Genomic DNA, 17,087 nt, shown 5'->3' on the forward strand with positions numbered 1-17,087 from the left:
CTTGGTCTTGGGCCCCCCATCGGGTGATAAACCAAACTTCCGGGGGGCTTCGCCCCCAGACCCCCCTTCGGCTATCCGCTATTTTCTGATATTAGTCATCTACATTGGGTGTCCATGTACTGAGCCAGCTATACTCATCTAGACGCGCGAAGCGCGAAAACTGTCAATAATAAATGATTGAATTGGTCAATATGATCGGGAATTGCATATATATTGCTATCAATTTCTTGTCCCTCTCTGCTCACGTTACCAGATTTACCGGTAGAGCTGAGTGAGGTGGAATGTTCCCTCTAAGCTGCGCAGTGCGCAGTGCTGACACGGTCTCGGCGCATAGAAAATCTACGTTGCGCACAACAAATTCGAAGTTATGACCTTTTTTTAATCGTTACGCACTGTTGTCCAAGGGTCTGCGCAGTGAGTTGTTGAGTGTGCGCAGACTCGTCAAAATGTAGAGTGAACATTGTGAGGTGTCTTGGAAACTGTAGGGCCCGTAACTAATAATTAAACATATTTGGGCGGGCGAACCCATTGGTATGACTTCGTTTCATGATGTTATATTTCGTGACCTCCTGTCTGCTATATCAAAAAATATAGAATCGCCCAACAAGGATATCGCCCAACAGGAATCTTTAGATATCCCTGTCGCCCAATCGTACTAAACTAAAAGACGCATACGATTTCAAATTGGTATTTCTTCACTGGCAAATAATTTTTCCCCGCCAGATGGAATTCGTCTTCTGGGGTTCAGATTGCCAAGACTGGAACATTCGGTGCCAGTCATTTAGGCGCCCATGGACAAATAAACCTATATGTCTTTTATAGGCTATATATAACGAAGTTTTCGGTGTTAATTTGCTCTGAATACTCATTAAGGATATGTCCTACCACCACATCATCTACTGCGAAGCCATTTTTCTCCAGCGCCCCCCATATCGCCGCCTGAGCGTTTCCGCCCCCTGGGGGGCGCTGGAGGCAAGGTTAAGAACCACTGCTCCACAGTGATTCACATAACAAGCGCTCACTCACCAACGAACGGATGAACGTAATTTCGTGAATTACTGGACGGCCTCACTCTCGAAAATAAGTCACAGAAATACTGCCTCCGAGTTTCTCTGCAGCACACCTCCCTCATCTTTTCGTCCAGTTGCCGGTCGTGGTGGTAAAAGCCTCCGAAATCCCAATCGCGCATGCCAGATATTATGGGAGAATCAAAGATGGTGTCGGTAATACTGTAGCAACAGTCGATTCGTCCCTCATCTAAGAATATTTGTAGGTCCTTTTGCTAAATTTACGTCAAGGTCAGCGTGGATATCCCAGTAAATGATGTCAAAGGGTATAACAGTGCATGGCAAGTATTGCTTAAATATACCCGGGCTCGGCTATAAGAAGTGTACAGGTCTGCACAGCGGTTTAGGCTCGACGACATACTTGTTCGAGACTCCAGTAAGGCCAGTAGAAGAATATGCCAGGGCTTGTTTCAAAAGTAAGACATATATTAATTATATTATAGGGTTACCATACGTTTTCTTAAGAGGATTTAGGCATTTTTTTGAAAGTGTCCTCGGAGGACGCTAAATGTCGTATTTTTTGAGATTTTTTTTTTTTTTTGAAAATTTGGGGTAAATATAGAGTTAAATTCGACTGACAGTAAATCAACACTGAAGTAACGCTCGGGCGCTATTTCGGGAGCCGAGCAGTAAAGTTGAACCTTTTTTTAAGTCAACCAACGGAGAATTCAACAAAAGTAAGTCTGTAAGTCTGAAAATTTTGAAAAACTGTCCTCTTTTCACATTTCCAAAATATTGTAACCCTATTATATTAGCCAAGGTCTACGGACTTAATTAGGAGATTTAGGCTATAAGTCGAAGATTGTGAGTAATAAGGCTATGGTTTCTGTGACTATTATGGTTACCGTGGGCTATACTCGTAATGGCATTATACTTTTCATAATCAATAATATGATACGCACCTCCAGGTAGTGTGAAAGCCCATTCGTAGCATTTAACATCATCCATATTGATTGTTAACCTCCACAGTATCCCTTCAACTATACGCATGTGGCCAATCGTTTGGGGACAAGCTTCTGCGATAGCTTGCGTTTCGATTTTTGGTTCGTTTTGGTCGAGATACCACTTGTAGCACAACGTTTTGTTAGTTACGGTCTGGTTTCCGGTCATGGAATAGGAGTCGATGCCAGTGAACGAAGTTGAGTTGAATGCAACCTGAGAATAAGATACATTAAATATCGTTGTGTTGTGATCATCATCATCATTGGTTTATTAGTAGGGATGGTGTGAACCTCTGAAAGGTTCAGGTTCGTGTGAACGCGAACCTTTTTGAAAGGTTCTGTGTGAACGCGAACGTGAACCTCATGACGTCACGTGACGTCATATTGCTAATGCCAGCCCTATATTTGAATGAAGTGATAGCCTATATTAATGTACACGATACATAGCGACGACTAGGGCCACATAATGGCACAATGCTGATGTACATATTGACGTTTTAATCGTCGCTATATGTATCAACGGAGGCAATCAAATGATATAATAATCCCATAAATCAATATCTTCCGTCGCTTTGCCCACAATTTCGACGAGGACTTGCAAGGGAATATAAGCTTACGGCTTAACGGTCCAGGCCAGACCGGAAAATGTATTCGGCGTCTGAGTATTGCTACATGGATATTGAGCAGAGTGTAAAACGGGTTTTTATACTTGCTACCGCTATTACCCCACTGACAAGTTATACAACAATAGCCTACACCCCAATATCACGAATTTCGTTTTTATGATACAGTAAACATATGAAGACAATATTGACCACGTAAGCTTGCTAGATTTTTACATCAGAAAACAATATCAATTGAATAAGCATCATTCGCTATCCAGATGTAGTGTATTTCGCTCTTGATGTTGTGTGATTGCCGGTCAAGCTCACAGCAGAGAGTCACTAAATATTCACAAATGGAAAGCTGGATAATTCGAGCAAACCTTTGTTAGAAAGCAAGTAAAATTTTTGAAATTGTCAAGGTGTTGATTGTATATGCTGCCAGTGCCATGCATAGAGTTGTCCGCAGTTGAAATGCAACAAATTTGAACCAAGTAAAATATAATGAAGTGAAAATTGTAATATATATGAAAAAGGTTCACAGTGCAGAACCTACCAAGGTTCTGTTGTGAACGCGAACCTCAAAATTTCCGAGGCTCACACGCAGAACGCGAACGTGAACCTCACGTTCACACCATCCCTATTTATTAGCAATTTTATCAGTTCCATACACCACAAAATGCGATACAATGAAAGGATAGGAAGGTGTCGAAGCGACTTGGAGTAGTCTATGGATTCAGACACCCACCTTGGCCTAGGAGATGTAAAGAGGAGGCATACACACTAAATGAAAAGCAAAAGAAGATAGTATAGATCAGTGGTTCCCAACCTTTTTCGACTCATCGCCCCCTTTTGAAGATCCACACCGATCATCGCCCCCCAAATATTGGGAACCAAAAAACAGCACTTCGCCAGCCCCCCCCCCCCCGAAAAAAACGTTGGTCTTTGTCCCTATAGGGTGATAAACCAAACCCCAGACTCCCCTCAGCCAGTGGGCTTTTTGTCGCTACATATCAGCTATATAGCCTATTTCGTGTACTGTTTGGTGATTCACCATATTTCGCCTAAACGCGCCAAGCGCGACAAATTTATATAATTCATGTTTGAATCGGTCAATATGGTCGATGTGGTATGTTGGAAAAGGCAGGACCCCTAAATAATAATTAAACATCTTCGGTCGGGATCGTTGTTATATTGACTTCTTTACATGGTGCTATTTCGTGACCTCCTATATCTGCTATGTCAGAAGATATGGAAATCGTTTAAAAAATCGCCAGGACAGGAACATTCGACGCCAGCCATTGAGGCGCCTATGGACACTTAAACATATATTTATATATATCGAAGTTTTCGGTCAGCACAAGGGCATTCCTTTTCGGCCAAGGTATTCTCGCTGCTGATCGTTCCGGCACACTTCTCGGAGTCGCATGTTACATGGCCTCGAACTACATACGTCTTGGTGCGTCGTGGCGCAGTAATGGCCGACGCCGAAGTCTCCCATTTCCATAAATCATGCGTATCTTTGTTAGGTGACGGGGACTCCAACATCAAGATACATGCAAATTAGCAATCGCGCGCAGCGCGAAAAATTTTTGAAAAAGTCGTATGACTTTCTAAAACATTACTCTATCATTCATGTTAATTCACGAAATAATTTTGGGCTTCCTTCGGTTTCAGGCCCCCCACCCCAATTGGGGGGTTTGGGGTGCGATAGTTACGGTCCCGACTCCAATAAAGTCGTTTTAACGCGCCATCGCCCCCTATCGCCCCCTTCGTTGTTTTCGCCCCCTTCGTCCGTTTTTGCCCCCTTATCGCCCCCTTCGTTATTTTCGCCCCCCTAGACTGCCAAATCGCCCCCTGGGGGACGATATCGCCCACGTTGGGAACCACCGGTATAGATAAAGCAAGCGACAAAATAGTTGGCATATCATGGAATGCGAGATCGATAGATCAGGTCGTGGTCCGGTAATCTTGAGGATGGACTAGTAATCACTTGGTAGTAATTGTTTTTATTTCGACTTGAATGTGGACATGCTCGTCGACTGACTGATGGCCTGCGAGATACTGTTCCACACGTCAGGTCCGGCATGTTTGATAGAGCGATGATCTTTCCGGTCGATCGTATCATATTTGGACGAAGTGGACGCGGGTGTGTTGTACTTGTGCGCTTTTGATTCCGAGGTAAAGAAGTCATTGAAATATTCGGAGCAATGACCGCAGTGGAACTGATACATAACTTGGCGATTTCTAGTTTCCGCATATCATTTATGTTTAGGACACCGAATCTTGCGACTTGGTGGATTAACAATAGTATTATAAACTCGCCAATGCATGATCGACCCGTCCAAAAGGATCAACAGTATGTAAATTTCGAATATGCCTCATGAGCATAAATATTTATTAGCCTGCTCTAAATACTGTTAGTCACGGTCCGTGTTCTATTTTCTGTTATAAACAATATACACTCGATATTATTACACCTTATGAGCTTCCAAAAACCGAATTACATTTCGACAAATGAAGAGACTCTTGAAGGTACAGAAATTCCATATACAATTGCAGAATATATTCATATTGAAACAAACCCGAATATTTTCGGCTGAGACACGACAGGGGTATTCGCCAGCAACGAGAAGAGAATTTAAGAAAACGTTAACTGTTGAGATATTTAGTTCATTGGAATAGTCTACTAGTTGCTGATTATTAGCCTTCGCTAGTGTCAGCGGTAAATATTCAGGTATATTTCAATATGAGTATATTATTCACTTCTACAATTAAACATAGGCTACATATATGGCCTTTCATTGCTGAGGTATAGCATTAGCGTGACTCATTGCGATGAATCACGTTTTAGTATAGCGAATTACCAAATCAAAATGATATATTGATGATATATTCGATTCTCCCTCTGCATATTCTCCGGATTGCGGATGTTGAAATTTCTTTATCCTTTTTCCGAATATGACGTATCCGGACGTAGCGGGATATCTCAACGTATCTTGCGGAACATTAAAAACTGGCCTCCATGACATGGCCCCGTCTTCGTATATGTTTATTACGAATGATTCCGTTCCGTCAGTCGCTACTACCGACTGATAAGTGATCTCCTGGTCAAAAAAGAATAACGTAATTGAAAGTACTTGGAGAGAGTTCAGAAATAGAAACTTGAACTGAGCTAATAGTGGTACCTTGATTAGATTTCAGTATACTTGCATCAAGTCTGGCTTTGTAGGAAATAAAATAAACGTTGTAGGAAATTAGTGTACTGATTCATGGTTGTGCAGAGTCATTTTCTTTTCTATATTTTCGTAACAATACGTGTATATTCTGATACACCTCAGTAAGAAACAACAATAAACATTATCAAATATGAACAACACCAAATTTTCGGGAGACCGATTTAAACTTTCCACAAACCTCGTTAGCTTCCGCGTTCCAAGCCGGTATCATTTTGATCCACGTGAAGACAACTACGAAATTCGGAATGAAATTTTCATCCATTAACTTATTTATCCGATCGTATTGATGCCACTTTTTAATCTTCCACGCTTCGAGACCTTTACTTCCCGGGTTCTTTAACCGATTCCCCGGCCATTCTTCCTCGTCGTAAACGTAGCTCAATAACTTCAAATTGAAAAGAGGATTGGTCAAATGTCACACATGACCAATACCCGACGAGGAATACCTGGCTATTTCTTCCAAACTTCGCATCGGCCCAATACGGAGCGATGATAGCGCATATATATTTATGAAAATGTCCACCAATCACATTGTCCTTGTTCGCTCCTGTCAAATCCACTGGATTTCGAAAAGTAGGCCTTCGATTGTTATCCGCGTTTGGAGATAGCCGCGTAACGACAATCACTCCATTTTCCGTTGCCTGCGACCATATCGATAGCTTTTGATTCGATCACGGGTATCGCCGGTTTACGTGTCTATAGGGTTGGATTTAAAACTAAAATCAATTTAAAAGTCACATGTTGAAAACATGGCCCTTGCTTAAAACATGTTTTTTATTGTTTTTGACGAAAAAGGCTTCTGATCCCTGTCTTAAACGGACCAAAAATATCTTTTTACCGGGTCTACATCCTTATGTGGTATTTTTACTGTCGGTGGTCATCATCATCAGAACATCCATTCTGTACCAATTATCTATAACTAGGCTACTTGCCATAACTGTTGAACCGACGACGATTTCTAGGGTTCCCAGCCATTCCATTTCATATACGTCGACTATATCGGGTGCAGATCGTCGGTATGCTCATACTTCATGTTTTTCGAAAGTATTTACACATTTATGGCATAAATTCTACGACTTTTGGAAAATGAAAACAAATTTTCCTAAAGGCATTTCTTAAAAAACTGTTTACAACAAGTTATAAACATAGTGTTTTAATCGGCGTCTCATACAACACTATAGCGATTCCAAGAGTCAGCCTCAGGGGTTCCTTGAAGGTCGAGACACACACTCGACGCTTCTTCAATTATATTTTAATGGCTTTGTTCTTTTACCACTCTGTTGATTATATTATATTTTAGGTTTCCGCGAAAGCTTGCAGAGTAGCGTATGTTAGGGTTACCATACGTCCGCCTAAATGTCCTACTTTTTTGGCAGTTAGTCTTCCTTTGCAGCTTTTAGAGCTAATATAATAATGGATAGATTCGAGTGAAAATGGGCATAAATGACGCTAAACAGGAAATTCGTGGTTCGAACGAAAGGGACGACCTTTTTTAGTTTTAGTCAACAAACCACAATGTCGTGGTAACTTTACCGTTTTTTTTTTTGAATTTTACTCCATGTAAGTCTGAAAATTTCGAAAAAGTGTCCCCCTTTCCCGATTAAAAAATATGGTAAACCTAGAGCAGTGGTTCCCAACCTTTTTGCGTTCATTTCCCACTTCAGATTTATTTCCAGTCTTCATTCCCACAATCCGAAACTCCTATATACCCTTTAAAAAAGGTTTACTCTAATTTGAGGTCCTAAAAAGAGGACAATTTTTTATAAATTCTGAAAGCTTTATGAAAACTGGTTATTTTGCAGAATTTTCGACCGATAGTATTGTGTTGACTAACAAAAGCTCCAGATTTTTTTCGAACCTCTGACGTTCGCCACTTCGGGCTTGCATTTTTCGTGGCATTGAAATCCTTTTCAGGTGAAAAGAGGACAAATTCCCAAAAATAGAGGACATTCAGGCTCCTTCGAGGACACTTTCAATCTATAATTTCGATACTTACATTCCAGAGCAGATAACTGGTAACGGTAATCGCGCACGTGTCTCCGTAAATATGAAGACTAACCTGTATATAATGTTTAACAAATGCGCCTATTCCCCACCAGAAACCACGGAATTCCCCGCCAGTGGGAAATTCTCCACCGGTGGGAACCACTGCCCTAGGGTAAGCAGTCCGTCGGTTAATAAAGTTAAAGAACCATTGACATACAGAAGAGTTACAGGACTTGAATTGGTGCAATAAAATGGCATTTTCATTAATATGACTTCCAAGCTTATATCGAGCCCATATATACACTGTTCATCTGGGCGGTTTACAAAGATTAAAAATAATTACCGGTAAACTCACGTAAATGGATTCGCAAAATGAATTTTCCGCCCCATTCGTCAGAGGAAATCCCGACGGAACAGCAATCAAATTTGTTACCACCTCTCCTGTTCCGAGAGAAAACGAGGTTCGATTTTCATGGTGATCATGCATAAGAAGACGCGATTCTGAATATCATATTCTTCATTTACTATAGCTTAGGTTAGTTGGATAGTGGGATGTGAGACTCTTACCTTTACAGTAACCTTTATGTCCTTTTCCGTCGTCTGCGATACTTCTGTATCCGTGCTTGCACACACAGTTATATCCTCCAGCCCTGTTGTAACATTTCGCATTTTCATCGCATATATGGTTGCCAATAGTGCACTCATCGATATCTAAATCATTTATGGTATTTTGCACAGTGTGCCTTCATCTAGAGCCCGTCATATCAGATTTATACCCTTGCAGTTGTGACCATCACCGGAAAACCCACTCGGGCAAGTGCATGCGAAATGACTGTCTACATTCACGCAGATACCGTGCTTGCGATCGCAGGTATGTGTACCATCCGTGCACTCGTCAATATCTCAAGTATGACAGTCGTGAATGTTAGTAGCATAATGTTCGTTAGGATGGAATTATCGATGTACCTTCACATCTCACAAACGAACCGTTCCATTTTCGCTCGGATACTGCTCGTACGCCTTTCAAGCAACTACAGTTATACTTCCCCCAATAGTGTGAGCAAAATCCCTTTCCTGAGTTTTGCTGACACATGTCCTTATCCTGGCCGCACCACTTGAAGATATTCTCGTCGCATCGCTCCGCGTCACATTTTTCTGTCTGTAATAGTTATCACCGAATTTGTGATAGGAATTACTTCTGCCCGTTATGGTCTTATTTTAGAGTTGTATGATTATCCTAGCTACCGTATGCTAGCCTTATCATCAAATGTTTGCATCTAATTTATGAATTTATGTTATACCGCTACTGGATTTGGCTTTATCCGCTTTTAGAAAACCGTATAATTTATTGACTACGTTCATAATGGTTTCTTACAACATGAATCCAGCTATCATTTGTGAAAATCCACTGTTTATTTTTATTCTCTCCAATTTATTAACAGAGTTATACGAAGCACCAACATTTACCTCGATCGCACTTCCTTCGCACATATTACCATTTGCCGTCGGCTTCGGTTGATCACAAGCTCGTCTTCGAATAATAAGTCCCGAATCGCACGTAGCTGTGCACTCGACCGTATCGGACCATTGACCCCAATTCCCGTGAGCTGTGACAGACGTGAATTCATTTGTAAGGGGCACGTTTTGATTCATTCCAAGTATAGTAATGATAACTGTAATTTAGTCGTATTTAAGAGTTATGATAGTACAAAGTGTCTAACAGAGTCACTACAGTACCTTACCCTCGTCACAAAGGGCTCCGAAGTATTTTGTTCCGGCACAATTGCATTCCAGACTGGGGTCAAGTTCAATACATGTCCCGTGGAGGCAAGGTAATGTTCCATTGCAATTGATGCCATCTGTGGCACAAAACGATTTCAGTTTGCAACGTCCGGCATAATCTTTTTCCAACTGTCAATGTCAGGTACCTACACATTCCAACGCTGACCCACTCCATTTTCTCTGTTTGATGCATTGTCGTAAATAATCACCACTTTGCTTTATGTATCCTGGTTTGCAGTTGTAGTGGGCTTCATTACCGATAACTACGACATTTGATTGGATCCCCCTTTCAGGTTCCCTGCATCCTTGACAGAGTACAATAAGGTAAAAGTGAGTAGAAAATGATTAAATTTTACTGAGTCTATCTTCACAATTTGGAGGTTATATGGCTACTGACTATCTACAATTTGATTAGCCTGAACATGAAATTTGGGATCTTGATGGATAAAATATCAGTTCCGACGCATTAGCGAAGCCAGAGGCCAGCCACATTTTCGTAGATCTTCGTATGTGACCATAAAGTAGAATATTACGCAGCAGATTTATTTGACTTGAAATCTCTTCTGACTTCGCGCGATGTATTGTCGCTCAGTTTCTTGCTTTTAGTTTTGGTACCCTCTCCATAGTTTGAGTCTAACTATATTCGCAATTATGAAAGAACGAGTCGTCATGCGACTTCGCGCGCGCACTCGCAGAAAGATCGTCGGCGATGAAATCTTGGCATGCGAAATGATAGATGCGTGTTCGCCGAATCCTTCGATATTGATATGACCAAGCGCCTAATATCCCCGTCCTCGTCAAATCAGCCCAACGGTTTAAAGTGGCAACCCGTAATATATGCAAGCAACAATATTATTGATCGAATTCATTTATTATCTATGCGAAATTTTCACGCTTCGCGGGGCTAGAACATTAACGTGCGCTGAGTTTTCATGAAATAATTGTTATCGATTTTGATGCGTAGTAAGATAAGTCTTGTTTTCACCGTTACCTAATCCGGTTCTCTACTATCGGACGACTAATAAAATGTCATCAACATTCGAGTGGCCCGCGCAATGGTTCGTATATCTCATGTGGCCCTTCGCTATAGAGCAGTGGTTCTCAACCTTTTTCGCCTCGCGGACCGGTAAAATTTCAAAAAATGTCTGGCGGACCGGTGAACTGTCAAAATTGAAATGAAGTATGCAACCGTTTTTGGCAATTATATGATGCTAGAGAGTGACATTTAGAGGCTTTTGATCGTATTTAATAATATTCATGATGGCATCCATGTGATTTTATGGTAATGAGTCTGCCAAAGTCGAGGTAAAATTGCCTTGCCAGATAAACGTGCTACCGCTGAGAGTCGTTTACAGTCTTTCGCGCCAAAGGCCGTGGGTTTAAACGGCCACGCCAACTCAATACCGACCGACAATATCAAGAGAAGAAGCGTATCGGAGTCGAACCAAGCACCTTGTCGTGCTACCTTGCTCATTGCCCACTGCCACCAGACGCAGGCTACTCCGGCAACTGCGAATACAGTGCGTGCCGCAAGAAAACATATTACAGCAGCTATACCGGCCATCCGCAAATCCGGACCGAAAAAGCACTTCGTCAGCCCACCCCCAAAAACGTCGATCTCGGGGACCCCACAGGGCGATAAGCCAAACTTCCGGGGGCTTCGCCCCAAGACCCTACACTTGGGTGGATGTTTTCACCTGTACTTGTGAACACATCCATTCTACTCAGCGTAAGCAGAGAGTTTACGTAGCTTATCGCGACAATGGCGACAATTTTCGATCATTCACAACTGAAGCGTTGTAATATTGTAATATTGTAATATTCCTCGCGGACCGACTGGAATGTCGTCGCGGACCGGCGGTTGAGAACCACTGCTATAGAGTATAGGTTGAGTTCAATTGCAACCTCTCATAGTACAGTATTCAAGGACGTGCCCAAATAAACCAGTGTCTATTTTGCTTAAGTCAATATAAATGGCGCGTTTGCGAACCATGCTGTAGCACTCATAATCGGGTGACTTGTAACAAGTCTCAAACTGTACCTATTGCTCAAAACGACATAGGTTTTTAAACATCCCAGGGTCGATTCCTATCATAATTGACGCGAACATGGCAAATACCAAGTTATTTGTAACTCATAATTGTATGCGAATGTCAAAGAATGCTGAAGATTTACGTTGGTAGTTACGAAGCTCGAGTTCTACAGACTTACGATACGCACTTCTTGTCCCTGCAGCCAGCGTGAGAGTGAATGCAAGAAATTCCAATCCCTCTTTTAACGTGACCATGTCTGAGCAGAAGTCACCAGTCCCTCCAATAAACGACTGGTTTGGTTTTGACGCTGGTGTATCTGACAATTTCCGTTCGTTTCTGCTGATATTGTTCCCAAATGCGACATGATTGTATAAAAAGCCTACTATGAATAATTGAGGACGTTTAACTGAATTTTATCGCGACTGTGCGCCTACTTATGGCAGTAACAACAATTGCTTGATTTCCCGTCTTAATTTTCCCCGTCGTCGCTCCGTCACATTGCACGCACAGAGGCGCCGTCTTCATGAATGCGCGACTTAATAAACTACCTTGTAAAATATTCATGTTAATTTTTGCGAGCGTCTAATACATCATATACTTTGATCAGGTATGCAACTGGGCATGATACTGAACATAGAGTAACGAATTCATTTAATACGAAAACGAGAATGGACTGCAGGTAGGTTTCGGCGTCCAAACAAATCATTCGATAAAATTTCATATACAATACATGGAATATTGTTGATGTACCAAGTACTAAGTCGTTCGGAGGGGCCGTTCACACTTTCATTTGTGTGCCTTGGAGTTGACTTTTATCAAAATACACCAGGCAACGCTGTGTCAACTACACCAGTTTGTGGACCATCTAAATATAGTACATAGAACGATCTCATATTCGAAATTTCGTGCTGGTGATGTCATATTTTGTGATACGATTGTTGGTATACGATGTTCTTTTCCATTTTCTACTAGTTGCTGACGATTACCCCTGACGAGTGTCAGCCGAAAATATTCGGGATCATTTCAATATGAATATACTATTCAATTTTGTAAGAACTAAGCATACAGTCCGGTCAATTTGCCGAAATATGCTAATATTCACACAGACTTCGAATCATAAATGTTCGGAATGTCATCATAAGAATACAATGAAACTATAATTATACATGCAAACAGGTTCGCAGGTGCTTCGTCAGCAATTTTTAGTGATGCGAATATCCGTTAGAGTATTTGTCGAATCGATGGTTTTCATCTCCTGCGAAGTATGAAGCGAAGTCGATGTCGGCATCGATCAGGGCTTTCGACAACCTCGCGGCGTGCTAGAAACGAATTAGCGAATTAGTATGGTGCATGAATGATCGATAAGCACAGTGTAAGGTCTAAAACGGATTTGTTCCCAATAATATTTTGCGTGGCATGATCAGTAATTTATCCCTCGCATTGGACATCCCCCAACCCACTGTGTCCAACTGTCGTTGAGGTCATTGAACTCCTATATATCGCAGCATAAATACATGCGTAGCCTATGACATCATATTACACAGGCTACCAGCCCAGGGCTGGCCGACGAGCGACTCGTTCTCCGTTTTCATGCGGCTTTTCAATCGAAATTGTGCTCCCTGTTTAAGGGCGAATATTCCATTAGGTTCACTACCATTTTCCCCTTAAACGTCGGGAATACCATGTCATGGTTTCTAATCTCTCGGTCGCCACCCCAAAGCTTTGGCTCACACATGACATTGTATATTTTGCATCAATTTCTCGAATGTCGTGTTGTGAACAGTGCAAATCATGGTTTGTGAAATGTGTACTCTGTGATAACGGCATAGCAATTGAAGGCCGTGTTCTATGAGTGTTTGTGACAATCTGTTTGAATTTGAACGAGGGAAACGCGTACAGTAACGTAAGTTCGTAGAATTTTTGCGAAATATTTGCTACAACCGAACCACGACGAACAAACGGCTCCGTTTTACGCTCTAGCACCGTTGTAGGCTCTGACGCAGTCTGACAGGTTATAGATATCTAACCTACGTAGGTTGGTTATCTATAGACAGGTCGGCCGTCCCTGTAGTAGCCACAACATTACACGGACTATTGAACAACAAGCAGACTTGGACGACTAGATAATTCTAGTCCTTTGATTTCACTTAAACTAGATCGAAATGCCAGTAACCTAACTCTAATCTAGTTTGGAAAAGCTGAAAATTTTCTAGTGCAAGTCTGGCAACATGAGGTAAAGCACCAACTCATGATTCGGTTATCACATATCTACCATTATGACGTACCAGAAAGTGAACGTTTTCGTCGCTCGTTCCGTGAACGAGAGCGAAGTAATGTCTGCCGTGGTTGTGCACTGTGCAGCTTTGATATCGCCGAGGATCTGTTGTATCCGTCCTAAAGAGCATAACCCAATAGCAATGAGGCATCAATAATCGAAGGCGTATGTAATTAGCCGTAACAACTCATGTAATAGAGAAATGCGCCTGAGATCCATGGCTAGCTCGAGCAGATACCATGGTTTGATTCAATTAGGGCGACTTCAGGTGCAAGGATGGTGCACGACGAATATGAATTGCTTCCATAGAACGCCTGGATCCTTGCGGGCTCGTTCAAGTGCAACTACTTTACATGTTACAATGTCATTGTATGTTTTCACGAGTAGCCTAACTATTTCGTGAAAAATCGCAGTTGATATATAGTTATGGTATCTTGTCTAGCGTAGCTAAATGGCATTGCGACGCAAATCACATTTCGGCAAGAAGAGGAGTGGTGAAGGTAAGCCTGAAGGCGTACTTTGGTATTACACTCTAATGATGATAGAATATACAGTAAACCACTATTTTATTATGTTCATCTGTATTCAAGTGCTAACGGATCTGGTGAAGGTATAACTATAACACATTTGCCTGCACAATTTTGCACGCATACACCGAGCCTCATGAGACATTCGACAATAAATTGAACTGTTGGTATTATACCAGATTTAAGCTTATTTCATATTAGATATGTAATGTGGAACTGCGAAATTGTCAATTCGTAAATGATTTGCGCGAGGCCAGACGTTCATCGCGTTTCGTATACATACGCAAATTAGGCTTACGGGCCGCAGGCTGACAAAGTGAAGCAGATACCCATTACCCATCCATTTTTACGCTGTGGTTTCGCTATTTACGTTATATCGCATTTCATTTCATTGTAACAGTTTGAGAATCGGCATACGATGCATATCGAGTCAATTTCCACTCCTTTCTTCGTGGACAGGAGGCAATTATGTCACACACACGTCTCTTATGCCACGGCTACACCCTGCACCACGGGCAATCCAATCATTAGTTGCAAAATCCGTACCAAGACCGCCTACCTCGTTATCACCGTTTGGCAATCCCATATACCTCTCGGTGTAAAGAGTGCTGTACGTCTTCCAATCGGTTACCGGTGCTACCGATATTCCACAACGAAATATTTGTTCACTGTCTTCCGACATCGTTCTCGCAGTCACATACCTTAATGTTTATTGTTGATTTATCACAAAACACGAAGTCAAGACGCACAAAATAATACCCTCCGTACGACCGACCCCATATCGCGATTCTGTTAGAATCCATGTAGTCGAATTTGTTGGATATCTGTCTTGCGGCTTCAATTTGGTCCTGTGGCTCATGTTCGCCAAGTCGCCGATATACCTGAAGGTGGAGTGTGTAGATCACAGAACTGTTTCAGCATCATATTAGTTCTCCTATAACCAGGATCGGAACACCACTTCTTCAGCCCCCCCCCAAAAAAAACGCTGGTCTTGGACTCCCCATAGGGTGTGAAACCTATAACTTCTACGTTTTCAACGCTACAGGATTTTCTGTGCTGTTAGTGGCATATCTTATAACAGCAAACCACGCAAAGCGCGAAAATTTTCTAGAATGTATGATTAAATCGGTCAATACATTGGGAATTGAATAATTGCTATCAATTTTTTGTATCCTCTCTCTGCTCACGTAATGATATTTACCGGTAGAGCTGAGTAAGGTGTCTTGGAAAATGCAGGGCCTGTAAATAATAATTAAATATGTTCAGGCGGACCTCTTTGTGTAATGACTTCGTCACATGATGTTATTTCGTGACCTCCTTCCTGTCTGCCATGTTAAAATATATTGAAATCGCCCAAACGTATACTAAGCTAAAAGACGCACACGATTTCAAATTGTTATTTCTTCACTGGCAAATTATTTTCTCTGCGGGATGGCATTTGCCTTGTGTGATTCAGATTGCAAGGACAGTAACATTCGGCGCCAGCCATTTATGCGCTCACGCACAAGTAAACATGTAGCCTATGTATATCGACGTTTTCGGTCAGCATAAGGGCAGTCCGTTTCGGCCAAGTTTTTCTAGCTGGTGATCGTCCTGGCACACTTCTCGGAGTCGCATGTTACATGGTCTAAAACTTCATATGTCTTGTGCGTCGTGGCGTGGTAATGGCCGGCGCCGAAATGCCCATTTCTATAAATAATGCGTATTTTTTCCTTGGGGGCAGGGTACCCAATAGTCAAGATATTTTTCAATATTAAAAACAAAATAAAAAATGTTGCATACAATTTCAAAAAAAAACTTTATAATTCATGTTAATAAACGAAATAATCTTGGGCCGCTTTCGAGCTCGCTTCCCTTCCCCGATTGGGGTTTATCGCTGCGGTATTTACGTCCTGCCTATAAAAGTGGTTCTTAGCGCTTACGCTTGTCTTCGGCGAACCCATATTTGTCGCCTACATTCTCAAAAGCAAGAATATACCACATTGCATCTCTAATACATTACTATGAAATGAACTGTGCATCAACAACCATGTCAAAACAAATATAAACATTAGAACAATATTTACACACAAAAAATCTTACAATGGATATTATCAGCGTGACTTCTGTAGTATGAGTTGGGCTTATGTGTTTTGATGGTATATACGCCTTGAAACGTATTGTCAAAATCGCTGTCAGGTGAAAATCTTACCATGTGCATGATATCGTCTCCCCTGAATCCCGTCCCTCTGCCATCAAAGGAAAGAACAATAACATCCAAATCACTGCTGGCAATATATCCCGTGGACCAATAGAAATTGTATCTGTCTTCGACGTTTTGGTAGGCCGGGCCTGGTATGAATTTGAATATAATTTATGTCAAATTTAGATATCCCTTCTTGACAAAACGTGCAAACGTGAATAGACAAACACCAGCATCGCGTATTTCTTACTCTGGTCGAGTTTCGGAGGTTTGTGCAACCCGTAGTAAAAGTCTTCCCCTGGCACATCTGGAAGCTGAATGGTACCATATTTCGTCTTTCGGATATGGTAGTCTAGAAACCAACGGGTGTCATTTACAGTGCGTTCCGATCATTAATTACAAGTGGGATGCCGCATTTTAAGCAAACTTCATGTATAATAAAATGACAACTTT

The 17,087-nt window shown here is 41.7% G+C and overlaps 1 protein-coding gene across 1 annotated transcript in view; it reads right to left on the bottom strand.

The window, feature by feature from the left end:
* LOC145440182 (uncharacterized) overlaps positions 1–17,087 on the bottom strand; it is a 39,668-nt gene that overhangs the window by 18,684 nt on the left and 3,897 nt on the right. Inside the window, exons 6-22 of the mRNA XM_080317759.1 lie at positions 16,849–16,986; positions 16,644–16,783; positions 15,212–15,333; positions 14,999–15,153; positions 13,936–14,044; positions 9,764–9,951; positions 9,578–9,694; positions 9,303–9,442; positions 8,802–8,994; positions 8,612–8,737; positions 8,403–8,546; positions 8,191–8,336; positions 6,296–6,490; positions 6,028–6,234; positions 5,478–5,717; positions 1,970–2,222; positions 1,027–1,257 (exon numbers count right to left, since the gene is read on the bottom strand). Of these exons, the coding sequence (XP_080173885.1) occupies positions 1,027–1,257; positions 1,970–2,222; positions 5,478–5,717; positions 6,028–6,234; positions 6,296–6,490; positions 8,191–8,336; positions 8,403–8,546; positions 8,612–8,737; positions 8,802–8,994; positions 9,303–9,442; positions 9,578–9,694; positions 9,764–9,951; positions 13,936–14,044; positions 14,999–15,153; positions 15,212–15,333; positions 16,644–16,783; positions 16,849–16,986 (2,844 nt within the window). The remainder of the gene's footprint in view (positions 1–1,026; positions 1,258–1,969; positions 2,223–5,477; positions 5,718–6,027; positions 6,235–6,295; positions 6,491–8,190; positions 8,337–8,402; positions 8,547–8,611; positions 8,738–8,801; positions 8,995–9,302; positions 9,443–9,577; positions 9,695–9,763; positions 9,952–13,935; positions 14,045–14,998; positions 15,154–15,211; positions 15,334–16,643; positions 16,784–16,848; positions 16,987–17,087) is intronic.

The sequence above is a fragment of the Botryllus schlosseri genome, chromosome 6, assembly GCF_051294905.1.
Source record: "Botryllus schlosseri isolate E-star chromosome 6, Bs_hap1, whole genome shotgun sequence".
Lineage (NCBI taxonomy): Eukaryota > Metazoa > Chordata > Ascidiacea > Stolidobranchia > Styelidae > Botryllus > Botryllus schlosseri.